The sequence below is a fragment of the Thamnophis sirtalis genome, unplaced genomic scaffold, assembly GCF_051295495.1.
Source record: "Thamnophis sirtalis isolate CommonGarterSnake01/CBP01778 unplaced genomic scaffold, rThaSir2_p1.2 scaffold_10, whole genome shotgun sequence".
NCBI classification, from domain to species: domain Eukaryota; kingdom Metazoa; phylum Chordata; class Lepidosauria; order Squamata; family Natricidae; genus Thamnophis; species Thamnophis sirtalis.
In genome coordinates this window covers 41,413,366-41,440,008 of record NW_028261390.1, presented here as the reverse complement: position 1 = coordinate 41,440,008, position 26,643 = coordinate 41,413,366, and the positions used below count along the sequence as shown (strand labels likewise).

The 26,643-nt window shown below is 38.8% G+C and overlaps 1 protein-coding gene across 1 annotated transcript in view; it reads left to right on the top strand.

The window, feature by feature from the left end:
- Nucleotides 1–26,643, top strand: part of USP53 (ubiquitin specific peptidase 53) — a 43,430-nt gene that overhangs the window by 5,066 nt on the left and 11,721 nt on the right. Inside the window, exons 2-13 of the mRNA XM_014064524.2 lie at nucleotides 7,338–7,959; nucleotides 12,657–12,749; nucleotides 14,525–14,659; nucleotides 15,719–15,832; nucleotides 15,917–15,999; nucleotides 17,639–17,744; nucleotides 18,598–18,744; nucleotides 20,843–20,992; nucleotides 21,824–21,995; nucleotides 23,017–23,163; nucleotides 25,064–25,210; nucleotides 25,363–26,080. Coding sequence (XP_013919999.2) covers nucleotides 7,816–7,959; nucleotides 12,657–12,749; nucleotides 14,525–14,659; nucleotides 15,719–15,832; nucleotides 15,917–15,999; nucleotides 17,639–17,744; nucleotides 18,598–18,744; nucleotides 20,843–20,992; nucleotides 21,824–21,995; nucleotides 23,017–23,163; nucleotides 25,064–25,210; nucleotides 25,363–26,080 — 2,156 coding nt within the window. The 5' untranslated portion in view covers nucleotides 7,338–7,815. The remainder of the gene's footprint in view (nucleotides 1–7,337; nucleotides 7,960–12,656; nucleotides 12,750–14,524; nucleotides 14,660–15,718; nucleotides 15,833–15,916; nucleotides 16,000–17,638; nucleotides 17,745–18,597; nucleotides 18,745–20,842; nucleotides 20,993–21,823; nucleotides 21,996–23,016; nucleotides 23,164–25,063; nucleotides 25,211–25,362; nucleotides 26,081–26,643) is intronic.

Below are 26,643 nucleotides of genomic sequence, written 5' to 3'. Positions count from 1 at the left end.
CCCCTAGAGTCAGACATGACTGAAACAGGGAAACCTTTATTAAATTACTAAACATTAAATGTATAGACAATAAAGGTTGAATATTTTATCCATCAATATTCATACAGTATATGTATTTTTTAATGAATAATTTAAGAACTTCTACTTCAACACCTTCTGTCCCAAAGATGCTTTTTCAGGAGGCAACTGGAATTTCTTGTTTTTTCTTTGAAGATGTTTCGCTTCTAAAGAGCTACTTCAGTTTTTCTTGGATGAGAAGCGAAACATCTTCAAAGAAAAAAACAAGAAAGTCCAGTTGCCTGCTGAAAAAGCATCTTTGGGACAACCATGACCTGGATGACTGAGAAGCTCTACAGACGTCAACACCTTCTCTTTCTACAGTAAACAGCTCTTTATCCAAGTTACTCATTTGAGGAATTCTTTTTCTGACTTTTCAAGCCTTTCTTATGAAAATTACCATGCTGTGATACAAAATATTTCTTCCAAGCCTTCTGAGGAATAGTCTGTTTAATATCAGTAATATACCATCTAAATAATTTGGGATACCCAAATCTCTCCATTCACTTCATTTGTGTACCTAGTTCTTTCATTCCTTGAGTTATGGTATTCTTTCTCTTTCTTGTCTTCCATGGAATGAAAGAGAGGAAGAAAATACAGCCAAAAGACCCAAAAGTTCTTAAGCTTTTTTCCAAGACCATAATCATGTAATTATAGCTGTTCTTTATAACCTAAAATAATTCTTTGCTGTTTACATCTGCTCATGTTAGAAAACATTATACATTATAAATAATAGCCTTGCCTTTCCCCCACTGTCTACTATCATGAACATTTTTATCCAAAATGTGTATATGGGACTGGATCTGTTTCAATTTTATTTGATTCTGAACAATTTCATTGGAGTTATTTTTAATTATTATGATTTTCTTACTGTTTTGTATACTATACTTTGATAAAAGAGCATAATACATCATTATCTTTATACATTATGGAACAGTCCTTTCCCAATTTCTTCTCTTTAGATAGGTTACAAATTGCTTTTATTGCTTTTATGTTAAACTACAAGCCTCTTTAATCGGAACAATTCACACACTTCAGTTCTAAAAGCTGACTAGCATTTTTTAATTTGTTGATTATAAGAAAGATTCTTAGTATTTTCCAGTGGAAGAGAGGGAGGGGTCACGTGTGGGTATTCTCAAAGCCTGATTGGTCCAAAGACTGAGAGCAAACTTCTTAAATACTCCTGCCTTCCATTCTTGCCCAGTTTCCTCTCAGTCTCTTGGTCCAAGCACTGTTTGAGAATTTGTGTCTAGGTAGGAAAGTTGATTTATTCAATCTGATCTTGTATTTGGCTAAATTGGGCATTTTAAATTTTCTTACATTCTAAATTGCAGCTGCAGCCCAAGGGACAGTCCTTTCTGCCTCGGGCGGTCGGGAAAGACCCTGTGGGGCGTCCGTCCTCCTCTCCGTGGGCCCGGAGCCTTAGCCCTATCCCCGGGACTGGGGGGTGCAAGCCGGTGTGCCGTGAGATCCCCCAGTTTTGTAAAGCCCACTTTCTTCCGAGGCATCAGGCAGAGCCGCTGAGCACATTTTCGGCCTCCTCCTTTCCGCGCCAGCTGCTTTCGAGGTCTGGCGGCCATTTTACCTGCCGCCACATGCGCGAGGCCTTCTTTATTTATGGAGCTGATCGGGAGGCCCAGGCCGGGGCGTTCGGCCTAGTTCCTCGCTAGCCCTTCGAAGGCCCAGGTTCCAGTGGAGCCTACAGAGGCCTGGTTTCTCTCCCTCCGCGCTGCAGGACACGTAAGTGGGGTGATAAAGGAGGGCTTGGAAATCCCCCAGGGCCAGGCTGAGAGCCTGATGGGGGTGGAAGGAGGCCGGGGGCAGGGGATCGTTCCCGGGGACCCCCGGCCAGGCCCTTGGCAGCTCAGCGCCCCTCTAGGGCTTCTACAAGGGAAGGGGCCAGGAGGCACAAGGCCCTGGAAAAGACCTTCGCCAGAGCTGAGAAGCAGGCCAAGTCAGCCAGGCCTGCCTCTGCCAGCAAATCCAGGTTGCCCCTCAGGCCTCCTTCTGATAATTCTTCGCCTAGGGGGTTCAGTCCCTCTTCTCGCTCGGTATCCCAGGCCAGATCCTGCAGTTATTCCAGGTGCAGGAGATCTCCTTCTCCCTCCCCTTCAGTTTCTCCTGGATTGGCGAGGTATAGATTTGTGGACCCCTTGGAAGGGACCTCTAGGGAGCATCATTCTGCCCGTAGGTTGGCTCCACAGGCTCCTAGTTCATCCTATAGGGACATGGAGGACCTGGATCACCTCCCTGAAGGGATCAAAAGGCTTATTTCTGCAGCTATTTCATGGGGCATTGCCCAGTGGGATAGGAGTTCCCACTCATCTAGGCCTCAAGGGGATCCAGGCCATCACCAGTATAGGGCTTCCTCTCCTTCCATGGTTAGCCAGGGCTCTGTCATGGGGGAGGAGAATCTCCAGAATATGGGATTCTCGGAGGACGAGGATGCGGCCCCTCCTGATTCTCCTTCTTCTTCGGGTCTTTTTCCTCCGGCCATGTTCAAGACACTCTTGAACAAGGCGAGGAAAACCACCAAGATTGGGACAGGGGATCCCACGGTGCCTCCGCCTAGGGATCCGGACATGGCCATGTTTTCGAACACGGCCACGAACAAGGAGGAGATTCCGGCCTCTCCTTTGTTCATGGAGGTCCTGACCAACCAGTGAGATCGACCCTTTAATTTCTCTAATCCTGGGAGTAATGACCGTCTCTTCTACAACGTGGAGCAGGCCTTTGCCCATGCCATTCAGTTGCCCACTATTGACACCCCGGTTGCTACTTTGGTCTCCTCTTCCCCGGTGGTGTCCGGTGATGCAGCGGACAAGCTGAAACCTGAGGATAAGTGGGCGGAGCTTACCTTATGGAAGAATTTCAATGCCACTGCCTGGGCCATAAAGGCCATGGCTGCAGCCTCGTATTTTAATCGCACTACAGTCATGTGGCTCCGCCAGCTCCAGGATCGCATCCCGATCCAGGAAGAGCGACTCCATCAGGACCTAACTAAGATTATTGCTGCCTCGCAATTTTCTGCAGATGCAACCCTGGACACGGTTAAGTTTGTGCCTAGCGCCTTGGCCAACTCAGTTACGTCCTGCCGCCTTCTGTGGCTTTGTAACTGGCAGATGGATAACAAGGCCAAGTGGAATCTGGTGGCGGACCCCAATCTCTTTGGGGAGGCTCTCGACCCCATTCTGGTCGAGAATAGGGACAAGAAAAAGGTCCTTCCATCCAACGCTAAAAAGTCTTGGGCTCATCCTTATCGTAGGCCGTCATACAGGACTTCCAACTTTGACCATCATCAGCGTTTTTCTTCTTTCAGATCAGACAGGCAATTTTCTCGGCCAGCCTATCAGGACCGGAACAGGTTCCAGCATCAGTGCCGGCGGCCCTTTCAAGGTGGCAGCGGTCACCCTTACCGCAGAGGGAAGTGACTCGAACCTGAGTCGTCCCATAGGCGGCCGCCTGTCCCTCTATGCAGATCGATGGGACGAGATCATGTCAGACGCCTGGGTCAGGTCCACAGTCCGTCAAGGTCTCAGGTTAGAATTTCTTTCCACCCCTCCGAATCTCTTCAGGTCGTTCCCTCCGTCCCGGAGCTTGGAGCACCGCCGTCTGATGGATCAGGCCATAAAACATCTTTTCGACATTCAGGCAGTGGAGACAGTTCCCCTTGTGGAACGGGGTCTGGGCCACTACTCCAACCTGTTTGTGGTTCCAAAGAGTTCGGGGGGCTGGAGGGCAATTCTGGACCTCAAGTGCCTGAACCGTTTCTTGGTGTACAGGTGCTTCAAGATGTCCTCCCTCAAGTCCATCCTTCAGAGCATCCGAAAGGGGGACTTCTTAGTATTGGTAGACCTGACAGAGGCCTACCTTCACATTCCAATTCTCACAGCTCATTGCAGGTTTCTGAGATTTTTGCACAGGGACCGCCATTACCAGTACAGGGCTCTTCCCTTTGGGTTAGCTTCAGCCCCTCGCATGTTTACGAAGGTGTTGGCGGCATTGGCGACCGACTCACCTACACTCCATCCCAGTGAGACTCCAATGCTACCTGGACGATGTCCTAGTCCAGGCGGGGTCCCTCCCTCGAGCGGTGGCGGACCTGCAACTTACCATCAGGCATCTTCAATCCCTGGGGTTTTCAGTGAACTTCCCCAAGAGCCGTCTATCCCCTTCCACATGCATCCTTCACTTAGCGACAGTCATAGACTCCGGGTCGGGGGTGGTCTGTCTTTCCCTGGACTGTCAGGAGAGTCTATGCCAGCTCGCAGGCAAGGTTCACAGAAGTTGGTTAGTTTCAGTCCTGACATTGTCTCAGTTGCTAGGCAAGATGGTCTCTTGTATTGGGATCGTCCCGTGGGCCAGGCTCCATCTCCGGCCCCTTCAGTGGGAGCTCATCCCCATTCAAAGGGGAAGGATGAGCAACTCTCCGAACTCTCCGCATTATGGCGGAGGTCCGGGTCTCCCTCAGCTGTGGATCTCCCCCGCTATCCAACAGAGCTGCTCCTTCTGGGAGCTGGCAGGGTTACCGTGACCACGGACACGAGTCTGTTCGGTTGGGGGGCCCTGGTGGGCTCCCGGTTGGCCCAGGGCAGGTGGACTGCCTCAGATCTCCGACACAATATAAATTGGTTGGAACTGAAGGCAGCGCACCTGGCCCTGCAACACTTCCAGACCTCTGTGGAGGGTTGTCACATGCTTCTCCTGACGAACAATGTGGCCACCAAGGAACACATAAATCGTCAAGGGGGGACTCACTCTTTGGCTGGAGGCCCGGAGAATCAGCGCCTGACGGAGCGTCACCTATCGTCCTTGGTGCCGGAGCACATCTCCAGTCTGTCCAACCACCAGGTGGACTGGCTGATCCGGGCAACCCTGGACAATGGCGAGTGGCAGCTCCACCCATCCTTGTTTCGGGGGATCTCTCGGAGGTTTGGCACTCCTCTGGTGGACCCCTTCGCCATGCCGGCGAACTTGCAACTGCCAAGATTCTTCACCCGGTTCCAGACCCGCCGGAGCAGGTGGCCTCAAGGCCTTCTTTATGCCTTCCCCCCCGATTCCCCTCATCCCGGGGACCCCCAGGAAGGTGGTAGTGGAGAGGGCACTAGTCATCGCCGTGGCCCCTTATTGGCACAGGAGGCCCTGGTTCGTGGATCTAGTCCAGCTGTCAGTGGCTCCTCCATGAAGGATTCCACAGGAGGAGGTTGTTTTGCGCCAGGGGGTCTTGATTCACCCAGAGCCCCAGTGGCTTCATCTGACTGCCTGGCTCTTGAACGGCGTCTTCTGAGGAGGGCTAACCTGTCCTCAGGAGTTATACGCACCATCGAGGCTTCTAGGCGCCCATCAACGACCCGGATTTACAACTCCACCTGGACGGCCTTTGTTAGGTGGTGCTCCCCGCTTGGCATTCATCCTGCCAGGGCCACTATTCCTCATGTCCTGGACTTTCTGCAGAAGGGTCTGGACAATGGGTTGTCACATAACACCTGCGGCACTGTCTTCGGTCTTGGGGGGGGGTGAGGTCTTCCTCCCTCTCTCACGTTCCCCTGAAGCACTTTCTTAAAGGGGCGGCCAATCTCAGGCCACCCTATTCACAGGTTCCCTACATGGGACCTACCGCTAGTTCTCAGGGCCTTAACGGGGCTCCCGTTCGAACCTCTCTGGTCTGTTCATCTGAGATTCTTGTCCCTTAAGGTAGTCTTTCTGGTGGCTATTACCTTGGCCCGGCGTATATCGGAGCTGGGCGCTCTTTCCTCCAAGGGTGCCATTTTCACCAGGATAGAGTGGTTCTTCGCCTTGACCCTACCTTTCTCCCCAAGGTGAACACTCCCTTTCATCAGGCGCAGGAAATCATCCTGCCCGATTTTTGTCCGGGCCCTTCCAGTGATAGGGAGAGACTCTGGCACCGTTTGGACGTTCGTCACACGTTGGGCATTTGTCTCGGGAGGACTGCAGGGGTTCGCAGGTTGGAGGACTTCTTGTCTCCTTCCAGCCTGGGACATTGGGGGCCAGGGTGTCTTCGACTACCATTGGCCATTGGCTGCGACAGGCCATTGTGGGGGCTTATGAGGCGGTGGGCAGTCCGGTTCCTTTATGCCCCAAAAGTTTGAAATTCTAGCCCAATACTATAACATTCTACATAGGATATGAAGTATGTAACTTGGTAAACCAGTATTTCTAACTATGTTACAAGTTACCCACCCCAATAAACAAGTCCTAAGTGATTTGTTTTTAACAAATTTCTCTGAAGATAAAAAAATAAATGACAGACAAAAACGTTTCCAAAATTGCAAAGCTCATTCCCAACAAACCAGTGTTTGTTAAATGATCTACCAAGAGTCATGCCCCTTTTTCCAAATAAATCAGTGTATGTGATATGAAATCACATGTCTCTGGCAATTTAGTTAGTGTTTCTTGTATGAAATAATGTCTCTGTTAATAAAGTCAGTGTCATATGAAAATACAAGCTACAGTATATTTATTAAATGCTAACAGCTTTCTTCTCTAAAGCACTCAAAAAAAGTATAAAATTAAACGCTAGCCGCAGTGGTGCTTTTGAAAAAATAGTGGTTCTCTATGCCTATTAAATAATGTTTAATATTTTTCTCTGAAACAAAATTAAGAATGAAATAACATCTGTGTTGCTAAACCAACATTTACTATATATCAAACATTTCATATCAAATCAGTGTTACTTAAATTAATGTGATAATAAATTATAAGTATCTGTCCCAATAAAGCAGCATTCCTAGAAAACCACAAGTTTCATAGTAAACAAGGTCTGAAATCAAAAGACTCCTAAGGTAAAAGTGTGTGTGTGTGTGTGTGTGTGTGTGTGTGTGTGTGTTTAAGAGAGTGTGTGTGTGCTTGTGTGTGTGTTTGTAGGTTTTTTATACCTAAGCCACAGTTTGTGATAGGAAAATATAAGAAGTAAATTAGTATTGGGGGGAAAAACTACTACTTGTGTTTAGGTAATATCCTGTCCTCTGAAACAAACAGTAACACATAACCTGAAACATGTTTTTGACATCTTGTTGCTGGCAGCACTTTTATTTATATGCTTACTGGCCACTCCCATTCTTCTTTTGCTTACTAAGTAGGAGGTATCCAGCAAAGATTCTATTCCAGGGGCTGTAACTAGAAGCGTTGCTTATGTGCTTTGTTACTTTGGTGCAGGCCTCCTGATGCTGTTTGCGTCTTGGATATTTTTCTTCTTTGGGCAGAGGCAGAGACTGGCGAAGAAAGTGTATAATTATAATTACCCCTCCCCTTTCTTTCAGATTTTGAAAGATGATATGAACTATGCATAGAATTATTTCGGCGACACAAAAGAAGAAATGTGATATATTGCCAATATTGAGAAAGAAGAATCAACATAAAATCCCTGCATACAATACGAGCTAAGAACTCCTGATTTTTGATAGTTGCTATTTTATTTTTAAAACTTTTGACAAAATGATACTACAGTAGAATTTAAAAGGAAGATGAGCATTATCAATAATTATTTTTACAGTTTTTCAGATTACATCAACTTTATTCACTGGAGTTTCTGATATTCTTATGCTCTATTTTGATCAGCTTTTAAAAACTATTTTCATAAACCAAACAGAGCGTAACCACATTATTTAAGTGCAGGCTGAAGAGTTGGAAGCATGATCACAGTGCCATAATTTTTTAAAGGCTGTTGTCTGAATTGCCTTGTTTAGCTCAGATTACTTATATCTTCCTTTATATAAATCTATATTTGTTTCCTAAATAATGGCATGGGCAAAATTCTTGAGAAAACCTGGAGGAAATCTTGGAAAAGTGTATCAGCCTGGAAGTGTGATGTCCCTGGCTCCCACCAAAGGCTTGTTAAATGAACCAGGACAAAACAGCTGCTTTCTTAACAGTGCCGTACAGGTAAGGAAAAGCTACAATCAATCCAAAGAGCTCCATGAGTTGTGAAAGCACTGTAAACATGTTGTATTACAGATATGTTAATCTACATTCCTGTTACTACCAATATATGTTAAGAGTTTTCCACTTCATACTTTTGATTGTTTTGATATCCTTTGTTAAGAGAAAAGTCTTTCTAGTGGCAACAGGGAGTAAATGATTACTCTTACTAGTCATAAACTCCAGTACAGTTAATTTTTATTTGGTTGTCTGTTAAAGATGAGATAATAATCAAGTAAAAAATTATAGACCAGACCAAAGATATCAAAAAGGGATGGATGAAATATCATAATGAAAGGACAAATTTTATGGAATACAAAAAAGATAATTTATTTTGAGGAAAAAAAGAGTATAATGGATTTCAAAGTTCTTCATCAGTGCAATTCTTAATTTTATTTATGCGCCACCTTTATTATTTTTATAAATAACTCAAGGTGGTAAACACACGCAATTCTCAATTTTACAGCTTGTTCAGACATTTTTTTTTTTGCTATAATGTTATCTTTTTTAATAAAGGTAGTTTTAAATATCTGTTTCTGACACAACTGATCACAAGGAGCATCTAGATAAAATATTTGGTATAAAAATATTGAAAATAGATGCAACATTTATTGAAAAAATGAATTAACAAATGTTTATTAATTATACAGTTCAAAGGTCACTCCCAAAATAGGCATTTCTTACAATTGTAGTTGAAATAAATATTGATCAATATATGGTAATAAGCTCCTCCTTTCAGAAAAAACTGTAGAATATTAATTCCAACAAGGTCCCTTAGATAAACTGTGATAACAGTTAGCTAATACATCATGAAAATTAATGATTACAATATGAATATTGGAAACATAGCAATGTCAAAACTTCCCATTTGTGAAACATACACACACACACACACATTGCCCTGCTTACAGAAAGTGCCTCTCCAGTTAACCCTTATTACATTGTAACAGCTAAGGTGATGCGCCCGTCGATGTGAGTGATATTGAGTTGGCCATGCCCACCCAGTCACATGACCACTGAGCCACTCCTACCCAGCTGGTCATCAGGGCAGAGAACTGGTTGTTAAATTATTTGAATCCCACGATAGATAGATAGATAGATAGATAGATAGATAGATAGATAGATAGATAGATAGATAGATGATAGATAGATAGATAGATAGATAGATAGATAGATAGATAGATAGATAGATAGATACTTTGCACAGTCATTAAAGTGACTGTTTCTCAAAGGTTCAAGTTTATGTGATTTATATGTTTATATATCTTATTCTATGGTACTGAATTTATATGTCTATGTATGTTGGTTATCTTTGATTTTTTGGATAATATATAAAATTAGAACGTGGGTAGTAATCAGAGGTGGGTTCCTGCCAATTCTAACCTCTTCTATAGAAGAGGTTCCACAAATTACCATGCCGTTTAGAACCTGTTCCAGCTCCGTCCCCCCGCCCGTCCGCACCATGCTTGCCTTGCCCGCCGCTCACCCATCACTCCACCCACCTCTAACAGTCCTATCTAAACCTTGAAGTCTTAAAGCTATCAAGTTTGAACATCTCTGGGTTTTTTTTTCTAAAGGGTTAGTGGCAGTGATGTGTGGTGACGGTTACCGTTGGTGAGGCAAGACTGCAGCAGCGGCGAGAAACAACGTCCCCGGCACTGTGTCCGACAGGCGTCTCGCGTTTATGGCGGACATAAACGCGAGATGCCTGTTGGACACAGTGGTGGGGGTGTTGCTTCTCGCCACCGTCGCGCTCCACTGCCTTGCCCCCCACCTCCGATGAACAATCCTGCAGCCAGCCCACCCACCCCTCGCCTGACCTGCTCCCTGCCTGGACTCACCGGTCTTCTCCTCCTCCTCGTCCCTGCTCGGTGCTGGGCTGGCTGCAGGCCGGGGCATCAGGATTGTATGTATGAGGAGGCAGGGGGGGCAAGGCAGTGGAGCGCGACGGCGGCGAGAAGCATTTCAGATGGAGCCGGGACACTCGGAAGGCAAGCCGGAACTTCGGCATGCCTTTAAGTTCCGGCTTGCCTTCCGGGTGTCCCGGCTCCATCTGAGATGCTTCTCGCCGCCGTCACGTTCCGCCGCCTTGCCCCCCCCCCCGCCTCCTCATACGAACAATCCTGCTGCCCCAGCCTGCAGCCACAGCCCACCCACCCCACCCAACCTGCTCCCTGCCTGGACTCACCGCTCTCCTCCTCCTTTTCCTCCCCGCTCGGTGCTGGGCTTTAAAGGGGTCTCCCCTCCCCAGCCAGCCAGCCCACCCAGCCAATTCCTCCCCCCACCACCACTGTGTCCAACAGGCCAGGTGTCTCGCGTTTATGGCGGACATAAATGCGAGACACCTGTCCTGTTGAAACACAGCGGCGAGAACGTCCCTGCCGCTTCCGTGCTCCGCCGCCTCGCCCCCCTGCCTCCTCCGACCCCACCGCTGTGAAGAAAGAAAAAAAAACACACACACACACAAACCTCACAATAAAAAATTAATTTTTTTTATTAAATTACAAATTACAAATTAAATTACAATAAATTTGAATCCCCCCCTCCCTTCGTCCGATCCACCTTTTCCAGCTGTAGAAACTCTCTCAACTCTCCTCTTGTCCGGCCAACGTAAGCGTGATCAATGTAAGCTCCTAAGGCATGATTCGCTGCTCCCCGATCAGGAGGCGGGAGAATCAGTGCCTCTTTTGCATAAGAAAGTGTTCGCTTGTTAACTCCGCCTTAACTTTTAAAAGGCGAACAATTCCTTAGGCAAAAGAGGCTCTGACTTCTCTGGCCTCCTCCCATAGTTAACACGGAGAGCAGACACCAAGCCACTGTGACTTTGAATCTGGTAGCAACTACCCTGGCTTTAATTATTTAAAAAAATATATTTAAAATTCTTCCTTTCCCTCAGGAGACTGGTGAGGCCCCGCCTCCCCTGACTCTAGTGACTGCACATCCCTGGTTAGGGGTGAAAGGTTGTAACTTGACAGCTTTAAGACTTGCGTGCTTCAAATGCCAAGAGTTTCTGAGCCAACATTTTGGTTGCTAAGCAAAAGCGTTGTTAAGTGAGTTTCACCACATTTTACAAGTTGCCCACGCCCACCCAGTCACATGACTGCCAAGCCACTCCCACTCAATCACATAGCTGGCAAGCCACTCCCACCCGGTCAAATGGCCAGCAAGCTACTCCCACAAAGCATGCCACACCTACAGAAGAGGTTTCAAATTTTTTTGAAACCCACCACTTGTAATGAAATACAAAGAATTTCAATTGGAGTATCTGAAGTGCTTGTGAGGTTGGCTGTAATTCAAAGTATTATTATTCTAAGTACAATAATTCTCTGGAAAGGATATTGTATATTAGAGGATGTTATGACAACTACACAGCCTTGCAATAATAATGTTACTTGAAAAATTTCACAATATATGAATATTAAAGCATAATTTTAAAATATCATATACTATCAATAATTAAAATTCCATTTTCCTAAACTTATTGAAAAGTGCTGTATCTGTCCCTTCTTCCTTAATTCCCCCTCATGTTAGTTAGTGTTGAACAAAGGTGAATACTATGATTGATCCACTAATGATGGCTTTCTTTCATAGCAAAATACTATTATTTTGCAAGAATAAATTGACTGGATTAAAATTCATAATGTTTACTATCAAAAATTATTTATTGTTCATATTACTGTCAAACTTTGCATCTAACTAAGCTAGCAAGGGTTTCCTTAAGAGTTTTAAGCATTTTTCTTAGATGTATCTTTTCTTCTGTACTGGGTTAAAATATGACAATTTGACATTTGTTCATGGAAAGAATTACCTACATGATATGATGGATGCTTATGAGATATATTTAATAATTGGAATTATTTCTGAAATAATACACAATTAAAATTAAACCTATTTTCTTGTCTTAGAAATTGAAATGATTGCATATATGGTTATTTGATATGAATTAAAATTTAGAGTTAATATACCCTCATGTACTCCATATTTGTTCCTGGCAGGAAGTGATGCTAAGTTTTTTTATTAAATGGAATCTGGTTTATTTTTGTCCTACCAAGTGATATGTTCTTAGTTTAAAAGGCTGTTTAACTGCTGTTTCTTCTTCCAAACAGTACAAAATACTGTATGGAATTATGGGTTTAATTATTTTTAGCTTTATGAAGTGATCAAGTAATGCCCATTCTTTTTTAAAATCAGAGTTCTGAAGAATGTTGCTTCAATGTGACATATGAATATATAACAATAATTATTATAGGGTTTGTGCTCATTATTGTTATGTTCAGTGAAATGACTATGATATGTAAAATTATATATGCATAGACACACACATAATATATACATCCATATCCTATATCCTGTATGAATAACCATAACAACTCAAGAAAATTACTAGGAAAAATATTGCGTAAAATTATACATTGGTTTAAACAATAATAGACTGAATGAAAGAAAACTAGTTGGATAGGAAACAATGGATTGTCATTTAATATCTATTCAGAATTATTGCAGGATCCATTAAAGTTAAGATCATCCACTCAAAAGCAATGTAAATGTAGTATTTCATGTTATCGTGGTGCATCTGTAGCAAAAAATAGCAATTGTAGATGACCTTTAGAATAAAAATAAATCTTTGGCAAAAATGGATATTAGTTTTTTCTTCTTTGTAGGTTTTATGGCAACTTGATATATTCCGTCGAAGTTTAAGAGGTCTCACAGGACATGTTTGCCAAGGTGATGCCTGCATATTTTGTGCTTTGAAGGTAATTTCATAATTTTCTTATTTATCTTGTATGAATGAAAATTAATTTTGGCAACTATTCATGAAAATCTCTGATTCATTGACACATCTAATAAGTTAAATTGTAGGGGGGAAAACTTTAAAGTATGATTTGCTAATTGTTTTAATTGGTTTTGATCAATATTCATAAACCCTAAAGCAGAGTGGGCATTTTTTTTAAGGACTTATTCCTTCGATTACAATTTGTGGATTATCATATAATAATGGTAGCATTTTGAAATTGATTAGATTAGAACATTTTTTAGTGATACTCTTTATTTCCACAAAACTTGAGGAACCAACTAAAAAATAATCTATGGCAGATGTTTGGATTGATTCTTTGTATCGGTGTTTTGAAATTAGGTTGAGAGGCCCATGAATTGGTTTAACGGATACTAATTGTGTGTTCTTTGTCTAAAACAGATTTAGCTTAGTAAAGGGGAAAAATAGATAAGAAAAACAAGTGTAATTATTGAATACCAGTTCTTTCTTCATTTACTACTAGGAATATTATATTGCCTCATTTTGTTGCTGTTCTTTGTATAGTTGCATGCTTACATGAGTACACAAGTTGCTAAAGAAAGGATAAAGATACAGCTTTCCTGCCATGATTAGCCATTGTAGGAATTGATTTGCTATAAGTGTTGATCTTTTAGCCTTTTATGATTTCCTCATAATTGTAGCAGAAGCAAACATTCTGGCTCAACTTTTCTGATTTTCAATGAGCTCAAATGTCAAGAAAATTCTTGGTGGAATTTTTAAAATATATTTCTGATGATGATAACTATAGTCCATTTCAAATATAATTCTCTCTTATTTGAAATAAGTAGAAATATAGCAATAGCACAAGTGCTTTACAACAGTCTCTTAAGTGGCTTAAAGAATCAGCATATTTCCTTAAACAATCTGGGTCCTTATTTTACCAACCTCAGAAGGATAGAAGGCTAAGTCAACCTTGAACCAGTCAGGATCAAACTCCTGGCAATGGGCAGAGTTATCCTGCAATACTGCATTCTAACCACTGTGCCATCATGGCTCATGATTGTTCTAAGATTCCAGATTCTTGGGTTATTAATGGGATTTGATAGCAGATGAAACAGCAAGATTTGAATTCAAACATATTGTAAACAGCCAAGAATATTGATTTTGAGTCCTTTTTAGCCTATCAACTTGTAAGAGGAACAAAGCAGAAGTGAATTATGGCGTATCACAAGTAAATAGTATTATGTATTGGATACCTGTGCTGTTTTCAAAATGGGCATTGTTACAGAACAGTTTTCTATATCAGATAAGGAACAAATTGCCTTTTAGTTACTGAAGGTCAATTTCCAGAATTGATAGCCAGCTAATAGTGAAAAATCTTCATTCTAGTTCAGTAGCATCTGGAGAATCACAAGTTCTCAGCACCACCAAATGCTAGACTCTCTGTTTTGATGTACTTATGTATGCTAAGAGCCGAGGTGGCGCAGTGGTTAAATGCAGCACTGCAGGCTACTTCAGCTGACTGCAGTTCTGCAGTTCGGCTGTTCAAATCTCATGGGCTCAAGGTTGACTCAGCCTTCCATCCTCCCGAGGTGGGTAAAATGAGGACCCGGATTGTTGGGGGCAATATGCTGACTCTGTAAACCGCTTAGAAAGGGCTGAAAGCCCTATGAAGTGGTATATAAGTCTAACTGCTACTGCTATTGCTATTGCTATTGCTATATTGTTCCCAATCATTTAATAGATAAAATCATAAATATTGGTATTGATTTCCAGACAATATTTTCCCAATTCCAACACAGTCGAGAAAAGGCTCTCCCTTCAAATAACATGAGGCATGCCTTGGCTGAAAGTTTTAAAGATGAACAGCGATTTCAGCTTGGTTTTATGGATGATGCTGCAGAATGTTTTGTAAGTATCATGATATTACAGTATTTAACATTTATTTTACATTTATTTTGGATATTGTTTTGATTCTTGGAATGAATGCAAAAGAGCCATACTTGATATTTCAAAAGATGAATTAGTTTAGGGCAATATGCTTTTGGACTCTGAAAAGGATTATAACAACAATGATAATCTTTTTTTAAAGACTGAAAATAAAGTACAAATAAATAATTTGTAATATTTAAAAAATTGAGCTATTGTATATACCTAATTAGAATTGGGTCATCATTTCATTTGATACAAAGATTATAATTCTGAATACAATGGGGAGGGATCACTTAATTTTTTCCCCAATCGCTATTTTCCCTTTATCCTGGGCATATTGCGTTTCCCCAAAAATAAAACCCAACAAAAATGTCACCAGGTCTTATTTTGGGGGGGAGAGTCGTCGTTCACTGACTCACTTATGCATGTTGCCCCTGGCCTCTTTTTTGCTATCAGAGGCCTTCAGGAACTTCTTCGCCTGATAAGGCCAGCAGCGCTTTCCTGAAGGTCTCTGCAGCTGATAACACAGCTCCAGATCGATCTGTTATCAGCTACAGGGGCCTTCAGGAAAGCCTTGCTGGCTGCAGCAAAAAAAAATAGCCATTTCTTATGAGGTGTGCAACTATGCAAAGGTAAGTAGTAGGGCAGCTCCAACCCCCCCATACCCACTCTAGCTTTTACCTGTGCACCCTGTAGTGGTTGGGGTCTTAATTAGGGCTTATTTTGGGGTTAGGGCTTATAGCAGGTGCACATGTAAAAATCAAGCTACGACTTACTTTCTGAGTAGATCATATTTTGGGGGAAACACGATAGGAACATAGAGCAAAGGATGAAACAGAAATTGTTCTTGTGAGATAAAAATGACTATATTAAAACATATATACAGTACAAGCCATTTTGAAGGTTCAATTGGTGAAATGTATTATCTGAAAGAACAGGTTGGGGACAGATAATGTTTGCATATGAAGCCTCTTATAGTCAACACCAACTTGATTGCATAGCATAATCATGATTAATATAAGACATTTACTTGTTTAGGAAAATATCCTTGAGAGAATTCACTATCACATAGTACCAAGCAATGGAACGGATATGTGCACTTCCAAATCCTGCATAACACATCAAAAGTTTGCTATGACATTATATGAACAGGTAAGATATTTATTCATATTTATTTTACTCCTTTAATATTTAAAAATCTCTAAAAATAAAAAAAAACCTTTCTTTTATTTACAGTGTGTATGTTGTACTTGTGGGGCATCTTCAGACCCTTTGCCTTTCACAGAATTTGTACGTTACATTTCAACCACAGCATTATGGTAAGTAAATTTATTTGTTATTTTTCCTCCATTGGTCTCATAAGTTAACAATTTTAGTGTGAATAGTGAGACACATCTTAGAGCAAAATACTAGCTTTGATTAATAACCTAATTACCTCTTTATCATGTTAAAGCTGAAGAACATTTACATCTGAAAGTGTAATCAGTTCCTAGGAGAGAGATATATATGTTCTAAAAATTCAATTGTATTTGTTGTTAAGTGAGAATGAAATATCTACTAGCCTTGGGCGATATTCTATTGATAAAAACACTAATGAACACAATAAGATATATTACATGCTCAGCTTCTGGTGATTTGATGGACAAGTCCACATAATTTTCTTCACAACTGTCTAGAAATGGTTTACAATTATTTTCTTGGATGTTTTTCCAACTTTACATTACAGCATTAGGATTTTCTGGTAGTCCCTTATTGAAGTAGTAAATAAGTCTGATTCTGCTCACACTTAAATAACCACCCATCTTACAAAAAGAATTCTGGGTGGTGCATAAGAATTAGATAAAAGTTACAGATATAAAGGTTTTTAAGGCTCAGAAGTCGTGACAGTTGGCAACTTCTGACCTGATCAAATATTTCTTAAGATTATTACATCAGCCTTTATTTTCCTCCTTTGGGAACTAAAATAACAGCTTGAACTAATAGGAAGTTGCTTCCTCCCAGATGGTGGAAATGAGAATTTAAATTAAAGTATTTCACAAGACACAGCAGAGGAAATTTCTTCTTGGAATAAATTATCTTATTCTACTACACGGAATGATTTCCCATCAGTCCAAGCTGTAATCCTGCTTCCAAGTATACTGGACATTTATAGGTAAGCTAGATATATCCATTTAACAAGTATAATCTTGTTATTGTGATGGAATGGAATAACAGACATAATTTTTAGACATCACTACATTTGCCAAATTTTAAGCCCATAAATAATTTTAATTATAGAATAATTTTCTATAAATGAAATGTCTAGTGAATTTTGAAATTATAGCAAAATATTTTGCTTTGTCAATATAACCCAGTATTTTTAATTACAAAGGAAAAGTTTATTGCAGTATATTTGCCTCATATGAACAGGAATGTTCAAGCCATGTTTTTTTCCAGAAGCATTTTTAAAGAAATTCTAGTCATAAAAACAATAGCAACCTGTTGTAGTTTTGACCAGAGCTCAGTTCGTAGGCTCCTTATTAAGGCCCCTATCTGATTTTAAGGTCTAAGCATCTGATTTTTTTCCATCCTTGAAAATATTTACATTCATATTTACATAATACATTTTCCTTTCATGTACATTTTTGTACTTGTAATATTCTGTAAGATTTACATAGCCCTAAATAGATCTAAATTTATAAAAGAAATAAATGTTTTTTTTTCCTAATCTTACTCATCACCTTTAATGTAAGCAATAAAATGTCCACCTTCAATCATGGAAACTCACTTGGGAAATGCCAGTCATGATCTCATCTCAGTCTACCACACAGGGTTGTTATATGGAACAATGGGATGAATTAGTGCCATTGTGCTATGTTATAGTTCTTAGTGAAAATAAGAATATAAATATTACAAATATAAGAACATTCTATTAATTGCAATAATAAAATGGACTAAATCAAATTATTTCATTTACAGCAATGAAATTGATAGAATGGTGGAAAGACATGAAAGACTTAAGCCAGAAATGTTTGCTCAACTGCTTCAGGCTGCAAATACAACAGATGACTTCAGGAATTGTCCGGTAAGTTAACAAAAGAAATAGTGCTCTAATATTTTGGTGGGGGATTTTCCCCTGATCATGATAAATCCAAACTTTTAACATTAAGTGAATAGTTTGTTTTTAAAATTTGTCTTTTGCCTTCAAATATTTAAATCATAAATCAAAGTAATACATGTTGTCATACAAAATTAAAACAAGATCCCAGGAAAAGTAACCCTTTAAACAATTATTTGGTATTGGCTCTCAGATAAAATAATAGCTATTTGAAAAAGGTTAATTATTTTAAAAATAATATAGAAAAAAATTATTATACAGAAAGTCTTTACATTATCAAGTATAAAAATTATCATTTTGAAAATTTTAAAATAACTGGTGATATGCATATTTTTAGTAAAAATCATATAGCTTATTGATACACAGAACAATTAATTGCAATTAAATACTTCAGTTTTAGAAAACATAGTGGCATACCTTAATAGTTATTAAATCGGATTGTCTTAACAGTTTTCAAAATAGTTTTTGTTGTGAGTAGTTTTTCCATTATGCCTCTATAAGGGTTGCCGAAATGTCTGCTACTATGCAACAGCAGTGACCAAAAAATCAAATTATACTAATTTGTTTTAGTCTCTAAAGAAACCTACTTTAAAGAAAAGTGGTAGGAAACTCAGATGAATTGCTGCATATTGCTAACATATTTAAGTTTTATAACTAATCATTTAGATCAGAAATAATGGGACTTGGCATGTGAATAAATTGGAGATGTTGTCTATTATAAAGCATAGTCTTCTAAGTGAATTTTATGTGGTTTATATAAAGCTCTTGACATTCAAAAGCATCTAGATCATACTATTTGTCCCCTCTTCTTTTTTTGTAGAGCAACTGTGGCCAAAAAATTAAAATCCGCCGTGTTCTAATGAATTCTCCAGAAATAGTTACTATTGGATTAGTTTGGGATTCTGAACATTCTGACCTAACAGAAGATGTCATCCGAAATCTAGCAACACAACTTTATCTTCCAGGGGTATTGAACATATTAATATATTTAATTTTCTATGCTCTCTCAACATATTAAAAGAACTTTGAAATTATTCTGGGATTGGGCGGCCTATAAATTCAATAAATAGAATAGAATAGAATAGAATAGAATAGAATAGAGTTCTCTGTCTTGTCTAATATTGTCCTATACTCAGAAACTCAATCAAATGAAGTTGGGCTTTCTCCCTGAAAAACATACATAGGATTCCATGCTAAAAGGATTTTTTTTAACTTTATAACTAGATTGCACAAGAAATGTCCATGCTGCATCATTTACCACTATTTTTAATAATTTTTTAAAATAATTAAGATATGTTTTACCTAGTATTTTTTTGTATAAAACAAATCAAAATACAACTTTTAAAATATGTGGTTAAGTTAATAAAATTTCTCAGGTGCCCTAGAAGAGAATAATACAAATGTATAACTGAATACACAAGAGTCTGCATGTCTATTTATTTATTTCTTTATTTATTGAATTTATATTGCCACTTATTCACCCATGGCGACTCAAGGCAGCTTACCGAATAAAAATCACATTTTAAACAATAAAAACTAACAAAAAGAATCAAATCAATTAATTTAGTACAATATAACAAAACCACCCCCCACCCCAGCAACAACAGATCAGACGAGCCATTTAATGGGCTCCATCCTGCTCTGGGTTCCCCAGACCCAGGTCTTTGGTGCCTTCCGGAAGAGTATTAGAGTGGGGACCATTCTAATCTCTGGGGGAATGATGTTCTAGAGAGAGGGAGCTACCATGAAGAAGGCCCTCCTTCTGGGTCCAACCAGGTGTATCTCCTTTGGGGACGGAACCTGCAACATTCCCTGTCGCCTCTGCTCTGATAGGTCAAGTAGATGTGACCGGCAAGAGATGATCCCTCAGATAACCTGGTCCCAAGTCATGAAGGATTTTATTGAAGCAAATCAGTAACCAATACAGCTCCTGCAGGAGAGGTAATACATGTGCACACCCGGATCTGAACAAAACCATGTGAACAGCTGCATTTTGCACCAACTGGAGCTTCTGGATGCTCTTAAAGGGCAGCCACATGCAGAGTGCATTGCAATAGTCAAGATGGGAAGTGACTAGGGCATGAGTGGCTGTGAGTAAGGACTGCTGGCCCAGGAAAGGGCGTAACTGGCGCACAACCTGCAGTTGCGCAAAGGCCCTCCTGGCCTCTTCGAGTAGGAGTCATGAGTCCAGGAAAACCCCTATATTACATGATCTTAGAGTAGTGTCACCTCATCCAAGACCAAAGGTGGCAATTCTCCCTTAGCCAACGTACCCCAAATCCAGAGCCACTCAGTCTTGCAAGCGTTTAGTTTCAACCTATTGCTTCCCATTCAGCCCCTAACAGTCTCTGGACACTGCAAGAGGGAGGACACAACATCACTTAACTCACCACGGGCCAGGACATACAGCTGAGTATCATCAGCATATTGGTGATACCTCAGTCCATGGTGATGGATGATTTCACCCAGCGGCTTCATATAAATGTTGAACAGAGGCAGAGAGAGTACCAAGCCCTGCGGAACCCCCTAAAGCAAGGGCTGGATCTCTCACCTCCTATCAACACTGACTGAGAGTGGCCACAAAGAAAGGAAGTGAACCAGGACAGCACAAGGCCTCTCATTCCCATCCTCCAAAGCCGCCCCAGGAGAATACCATGGTTGATGGTATGGAAAGTCACCTAGAGGTCATAGAATGTATAAAGTATTTCAGTTTTAAAACAGCAAAAACAGAAATTTAAAAGATAACTTAAAATTTAGTAAAATAGTTAACAACATAATCAAAAGGTTCTGAAAAGTCAAGATACTTTTTTAATTTCTAGAAACTATTCATTGGTCATTTCTACTTACAGGCTTGAAGTCTTAGGCCATTGATCTAAGTGATAATAGCTTCTAATGAGGGAATCAGTGGTAAAATGATTTATTCTGAAAAAGGCATCTCTAAGATTACAGTATCTTACATTATATGTTTTGCTAAATAAACTGGATGGACTCATTCGATACGGCTATGTAAAATTGTGATTTATCCTCATCTCTATTTCTTACTTGCTTATCTATCATTTTTACAGTTGTTTTATAGAGTTACTGATGAACATGCCAAAAACAGTGAGCTTTTTCTTGTGGGGATGATATGCTATGCAAGCAGACATTATTGTGCCTTCGCCTTTCATACTAAGAGTTGTAAATGGGTGTTATTTGATGATGCTAATGTTAAAGAGGTAAGTTAGTTATGATATTGCATTTTAAATAGAGGCATCCCAATAGCTGCTAAGCTACTTAAATATGTTTTATATAATGCTCTCACTTCCTTAATGTTGATATTGAGACATGAAGTAAAGTCTTAATATCAAAGTTAAGGCAGTCAGAATCTATTTTCTAATGCACATAACCTAAGATGAAAGGTTTGGTGTGTGTGTGTGTGTGTGTGCGCGCGTTCGTGTGTGCATGTGTGCGTGTGTGTAGGTTTGCTCTCTGAGCTTGTGGGTTGATTTCCATACATTTCCTTACCAGGCTAGGTAACTTCTTCAGCAGAGGTTAGGGGATGTCAGTGTCAGTGTTCTGTTTATAAGGGCTTCAGATGTGGGTGTGTCAATTGAGTGTCTTGTAATGGGTCACTTATGAGTCATTGGTGGATCTTGTGATGAGATTATATCAAGTCAGAGTCATTGGGAGATGAACTGCTAGCAGGGTGGGGGTGGAGGGAGGTGTTTTGTAGATTGATTGAGGGTGGTGCTATGTCTGGTTGGCTGTGCGGTTGATTTGGATTCTGAAACCAACCCATAAGCTTGGAGAACAAACCTTCACCCTCATCCTCCACCCAAGCTACAGATATTCACCACTATTGCAAATGAAAGGTTTAGTTTTGTTCTAAGTCATGCAGGAATTTGTTGCTTCAGAAACATGCATTGCACAAAAAGCTGTAGAGTTAGACATGTATTTTTCACATGTCTAAACTATTTTAAAAAGTTTTAATTTGTTTGATATATCAGTTTATTTTTAATTGGATTGCCACTTTTTCTTAACTGATTAAATGATTTCTTCTCTTTTAGGTTGGAACAAAATGGAAAGATGTGGTATCCAAGTGCCTCCGGTGTCACTTTCAGCCACTGCTACTGTTTTATGCAAACCCAGAAGGTACACCGGTATCAACAGAAGATGCACTTCAGCATATAATTCATTGGTCACATTATAAAGCCTCTACAGGAAATGGAGAAGAATTTGGTAATAGAAATTTGAATATTTACAATTATATTTATTTAGTAAGATAGGCAGATGCTTAATATGGTGTAGATAAACTGCCAACATGATATTTGTAATCCACCTTTTTCCCCACTCATTATACATGAAAGTCTTCTCTAGTTTTATCCTGACTGACTGGCAATTTGAGGTAGAGATAGTAACTCTCCCAAAATTTTCCAGTGGATTACATGGTCATTTAATTTTTATTTTATTTAGCAAGCTTATATCCTGAGCCATCTCACAAACATAGCTTTTGCTAGCATATAAACATTTTAAAACAAATATATATAGCCATTTTAAAACAATTAACCATAAATACAACTAAGAATGAACCAACATTCTAAATACAATCTAATCACTTTAGAGCCTCCCTGTTGCCATGGAAAAAAGAAAAATTTGAAAAGTAATAAGGCTAGGCAATTAAATGAACTTTGGTGTCCTTAATATTAATGTATTAATGCATAATTTCTTACGGTCAGGGCTAGGAATAGGAAAGTTGTGGGAACTTTAGTTATTAGAAAATTAATAAACTGAGTCTGAGGCATATTTAATTTTTCACATTGGATGGAGTACATGCAAAATAGATTTTTTTTTAACCAAAAATCAGACACTAGACTTCTATCAGAGAATATATGTAGCTCATTGTTGAACTGTGGAGTCCTTGCTATTCTCAGAGCTTGGTGGTTCTCTTGTTTGGTTGTGGGGTATTTTTTGTGGGGGGGGGGGGGGTTCAGTAACTAGATATTTTTAAAATGTGAATTTTTTAAAGTCTGAGATGGAATTTTACTTTGAATTTTTTTATTAGTAAAAGGTGAAATTTGATCATTCTTTAAATGTTTTTCTTATTAAATTTAAACTGTGAAGTGTGCCTAGTATAGCTTTTATTCAGGAATTTATTTTTAATTCGTTAGGCAGGCTGTTCATTGAAAAACCAATTTCAGAGAAAAATTGAGTAAACTTTTTCCTCATAAAAATAATGTTTTTTAACATTTCTTTTTTCTAGGGTTTGAGAAATATAATTTTCTTAAATCAGATTGTGTAAAGGAGAATGGATTTGAAGAAACTTTTAACCAGAAGAGTAAAAAAGCTCAACTAGAAAACACTGCCTTTACTAGGAACTATACTCAACCTACTAATGTCAGAGGGTCAAGTATGTGTCATACACATTTTTTTAATCACTGGGATGAATTATACTTAGGTTAATTGTAAGGTTAATCATAAATAATTTTTGTTTGACTTTTTAAAATGATACCTTCTACAAGTAATTGAACATTATATTAATGAAATTAATGACTTAGTGAAATTTAGTGACAATAGATATGGTTAAATAAACAATTGAAAATGATGATAATGTATACATGTGTATTGGTATAACAAGTAGTAATTGGATATGAATATCGAATGGTACCTATGAAAGGAAGATGAGAAATGGTTTGGTTACATATAAAGATTAATGAAAAAGAATTAAATTATGATAATGGATATAGTCAAATAAAGGAGAGATAATGATAACAATGTATATATAGGTATGGGTACAATATGGGAAAATTGGATGTAAATTGTAAACAGTGATTTGAAAAAGAAGATTATAAACCTTTGTTACTAAATGTTATTGATGTTTAGCTAGAATAGTCCATAAGGAATAGTGCTATTGGGATACTAGAAATAGCAAATGAGATATCAGTATGTGGTTATATCTTGAGTTTTGGTATGTTTTATGATGAAAGACGTTTAAACAATTATAGTCAAACGAGAATAGGGGTAGGATGATGGTAATATGTACAAATATATTTGATTTAAAATACTAGAATTAATATGAATCATGGGTGACTGTGAAAGAAACACATGAAAATTTTTTGTAACCAACTGAAACACTTTCTACAGTATGTAAAGAAAGGATTTTTTGTGTTGTGTCTGTTTTGAAAGCGAAAAATAAAAAAACTTTTATTAAAAAGAGATTATAAAAACTAATTATATAAAATGTCCAGCAAGCTACCATGTTACAGTGGTGCTCAAATTTTGTGAATCAGATCCTTTTGTAATTTCAATATTTCTACATAAATATGACCTAAAACATAATATGTTCTCCACATAAATCCTCAAACTAGAGAAGGAGAATCAAATGAATTAAAAACAATATTTGAAATTACAGGTAGTCCTCATTTAGTGACCATTCAACATTACAGTGGCACTGAAAAATCTTAGATCCAGTCCTCACACTTATGACCATTGCCACATCCCATAATCATGTGATAAAAATGTGGACATTTGATAACCAGCATGTATCTGCAGTTATTGTAGCATCTTGAGGTCACGTGATTACCATTTGTGACCTTCCCATCTGGCTTCTGACAAGCAAAGTTATTGGGGTAAGCCGGATTTGATTAATGATTGAATGATTCATTTAACAACCAGGACAAAAACGATCAAAAATTGTGCATGACTCAACAATCACCTTGCATAGCAGTGGAAATTCTGGTCCTAATTGTGGTCATAAGTTGAGGACTTCCTGTAATTTCAAATAGTGTGATTATTCCAAATCTGATTTGAGTATGGAGGGTAGTATATTTAAAAACCTAAGGTATTTTTAGAATTATTGGCTTCTTAACCATAGAATCTAGAATGCAGTTTCTACATGCTGCTGGGAGTGATCTTCTTGTTGCTTTCCTCATTCCTGGTCTGATTAAGGTTTGGAAAAGGGAAGGTATGAGAATGAACCTACTGCTATATGTGCTGCTTTTAAGATTTATCATTTTCAGTATCTTCTTCAGAAAAAAAAGAAACCTCAGAGATTCAACATTTTTCCAATGCCTCTAAAGAAAAATTAGTGAATTCCCCCAAAATACAGGATAGTAACCCACTGCTTTTAAAAAAATAATATGATTGCAATCTGCTAAGCATTCTATGTTGCAGGAGGTAAACTTCTTTATATTTGTTGTTATGTTCTTGTTTTGGTCTATTCAAAACATTTAGATAAATTTGAATTAGATTGTCTTCTTGTCTGTTCCATTACTGTAAACGTGTACTCTATAATTCATTTATTGCTGCAGGTAAATTGGGTCATAATGATCATAGGGAAAAAACAAAAGATATTTCCAGAGAATGTGCTCAAAAGGCAGCTGAGATGAAAAGTTACTCATCATCATTAAGAAAAAATCCTGACAGAGGATCAAGGAGAGAATCTGGAAAACAAAAAGGTAACAGAATTTTCTTCTGGCTAATTCCTCCCATATGCATTAAATCTATATAACTTTGCCTTGAAATTCTAAGGAACTGAAATATATTTTATATAAAGAAGAAAGTCTAAATGTGAATACTATAAATAATCTGTTTTGGTACTTTGTTTAAGATCTATCAGGAGAAATACACACTAATCTTAAGGCAGGATCACCACCTTCTGGAACTGGATTTAGGCATCATTCCAATGAACGTCTATATGGTAGTCAAGGGAGAGGATCTTATCGGCATGAAAAGGTGCACAATCAAATTAGACCCACTGTACAGACATTCAGCTCAAATAAAACGGAAGATGGAGAGAAGGGGAACCGTATGAAAACTGACAACACAGCTGGTTATGAAACAGATAGTAGCCAAGATTCCAAAGACAAAGGAAGCATCAGTAGCAGCAGAAGTCGAAGCAGAGGCTGGAAACCCATGCGAGAAACTCTGAATGTTGATAGCATCTTTATTGATTCAGAGAAAAGGGAACATAGCTCAAAATCCAAGCTAAATGCAAGCAATAAACCAAAACATGAAAAGGAGCAGAGTTCAGTCATCTGTTCCAAAGAAATTCAGAGTCAGAAGGGTCTGATGACTATCTATGAAGATGAAGCAAAACAAGGAGGAAGCCAGAATTCACTAGATTTGGAAAAGAAAGGAAATAGAGAAAAAATAACAGGATTTGTAGAGAGAAAAGTTCATCCTGATAATTGGCAGGCACAAAGAACTGAATCTGGCTATGAAAGCAGTGATCATATTAGCAATGCATCTGCTAATTTGGATTCACCAGTTACTGAAGGAAACAGCCCAGTTGACCCCAACAGTCTGAAAGAAAACATTTTCTGCAGGTAATGATATTAAAAATATATTTGTAATTATACAAAATACGTATATATCACTATATAACAATACCATAGTACAAACACCCTACCAAATTTTAATTTTAAAATGAAATAAACATTTTTATCATAATAGACTTCATGGTATTCCAGTTCTGTTGGTAGTTAAAAGCTTGGGAGAAAAGAAATTACAAAACCAGTTGTCTTATAAGTAGAATTACTTGCATTGATTTTCTATTTATATTTGATTATAAATTATCAAATAGAAAATATTTGCTAATTAATTCATCAAATCAAATCTTTACTATGGACATTATCTATGAAAATTTCCTATATTTGGAGGGGGGAAGTCATTTAAACACATATTATTAAGATCCAGATGTAACATTACTTATATTCAGATGGCAATATTTGAGTTATTCAAATAGAATAAGGACACTGAGTTTTGTAAAAGTACTAGATTATACTAGATTATAATCATGTGAAATATTGTTGCTTCCCTTTTTTCCATTTAACTTTTCTTTAATTAGGTATGTTCTCTTGATGTTTGCTTTCTATTGTCAGTTTTCATA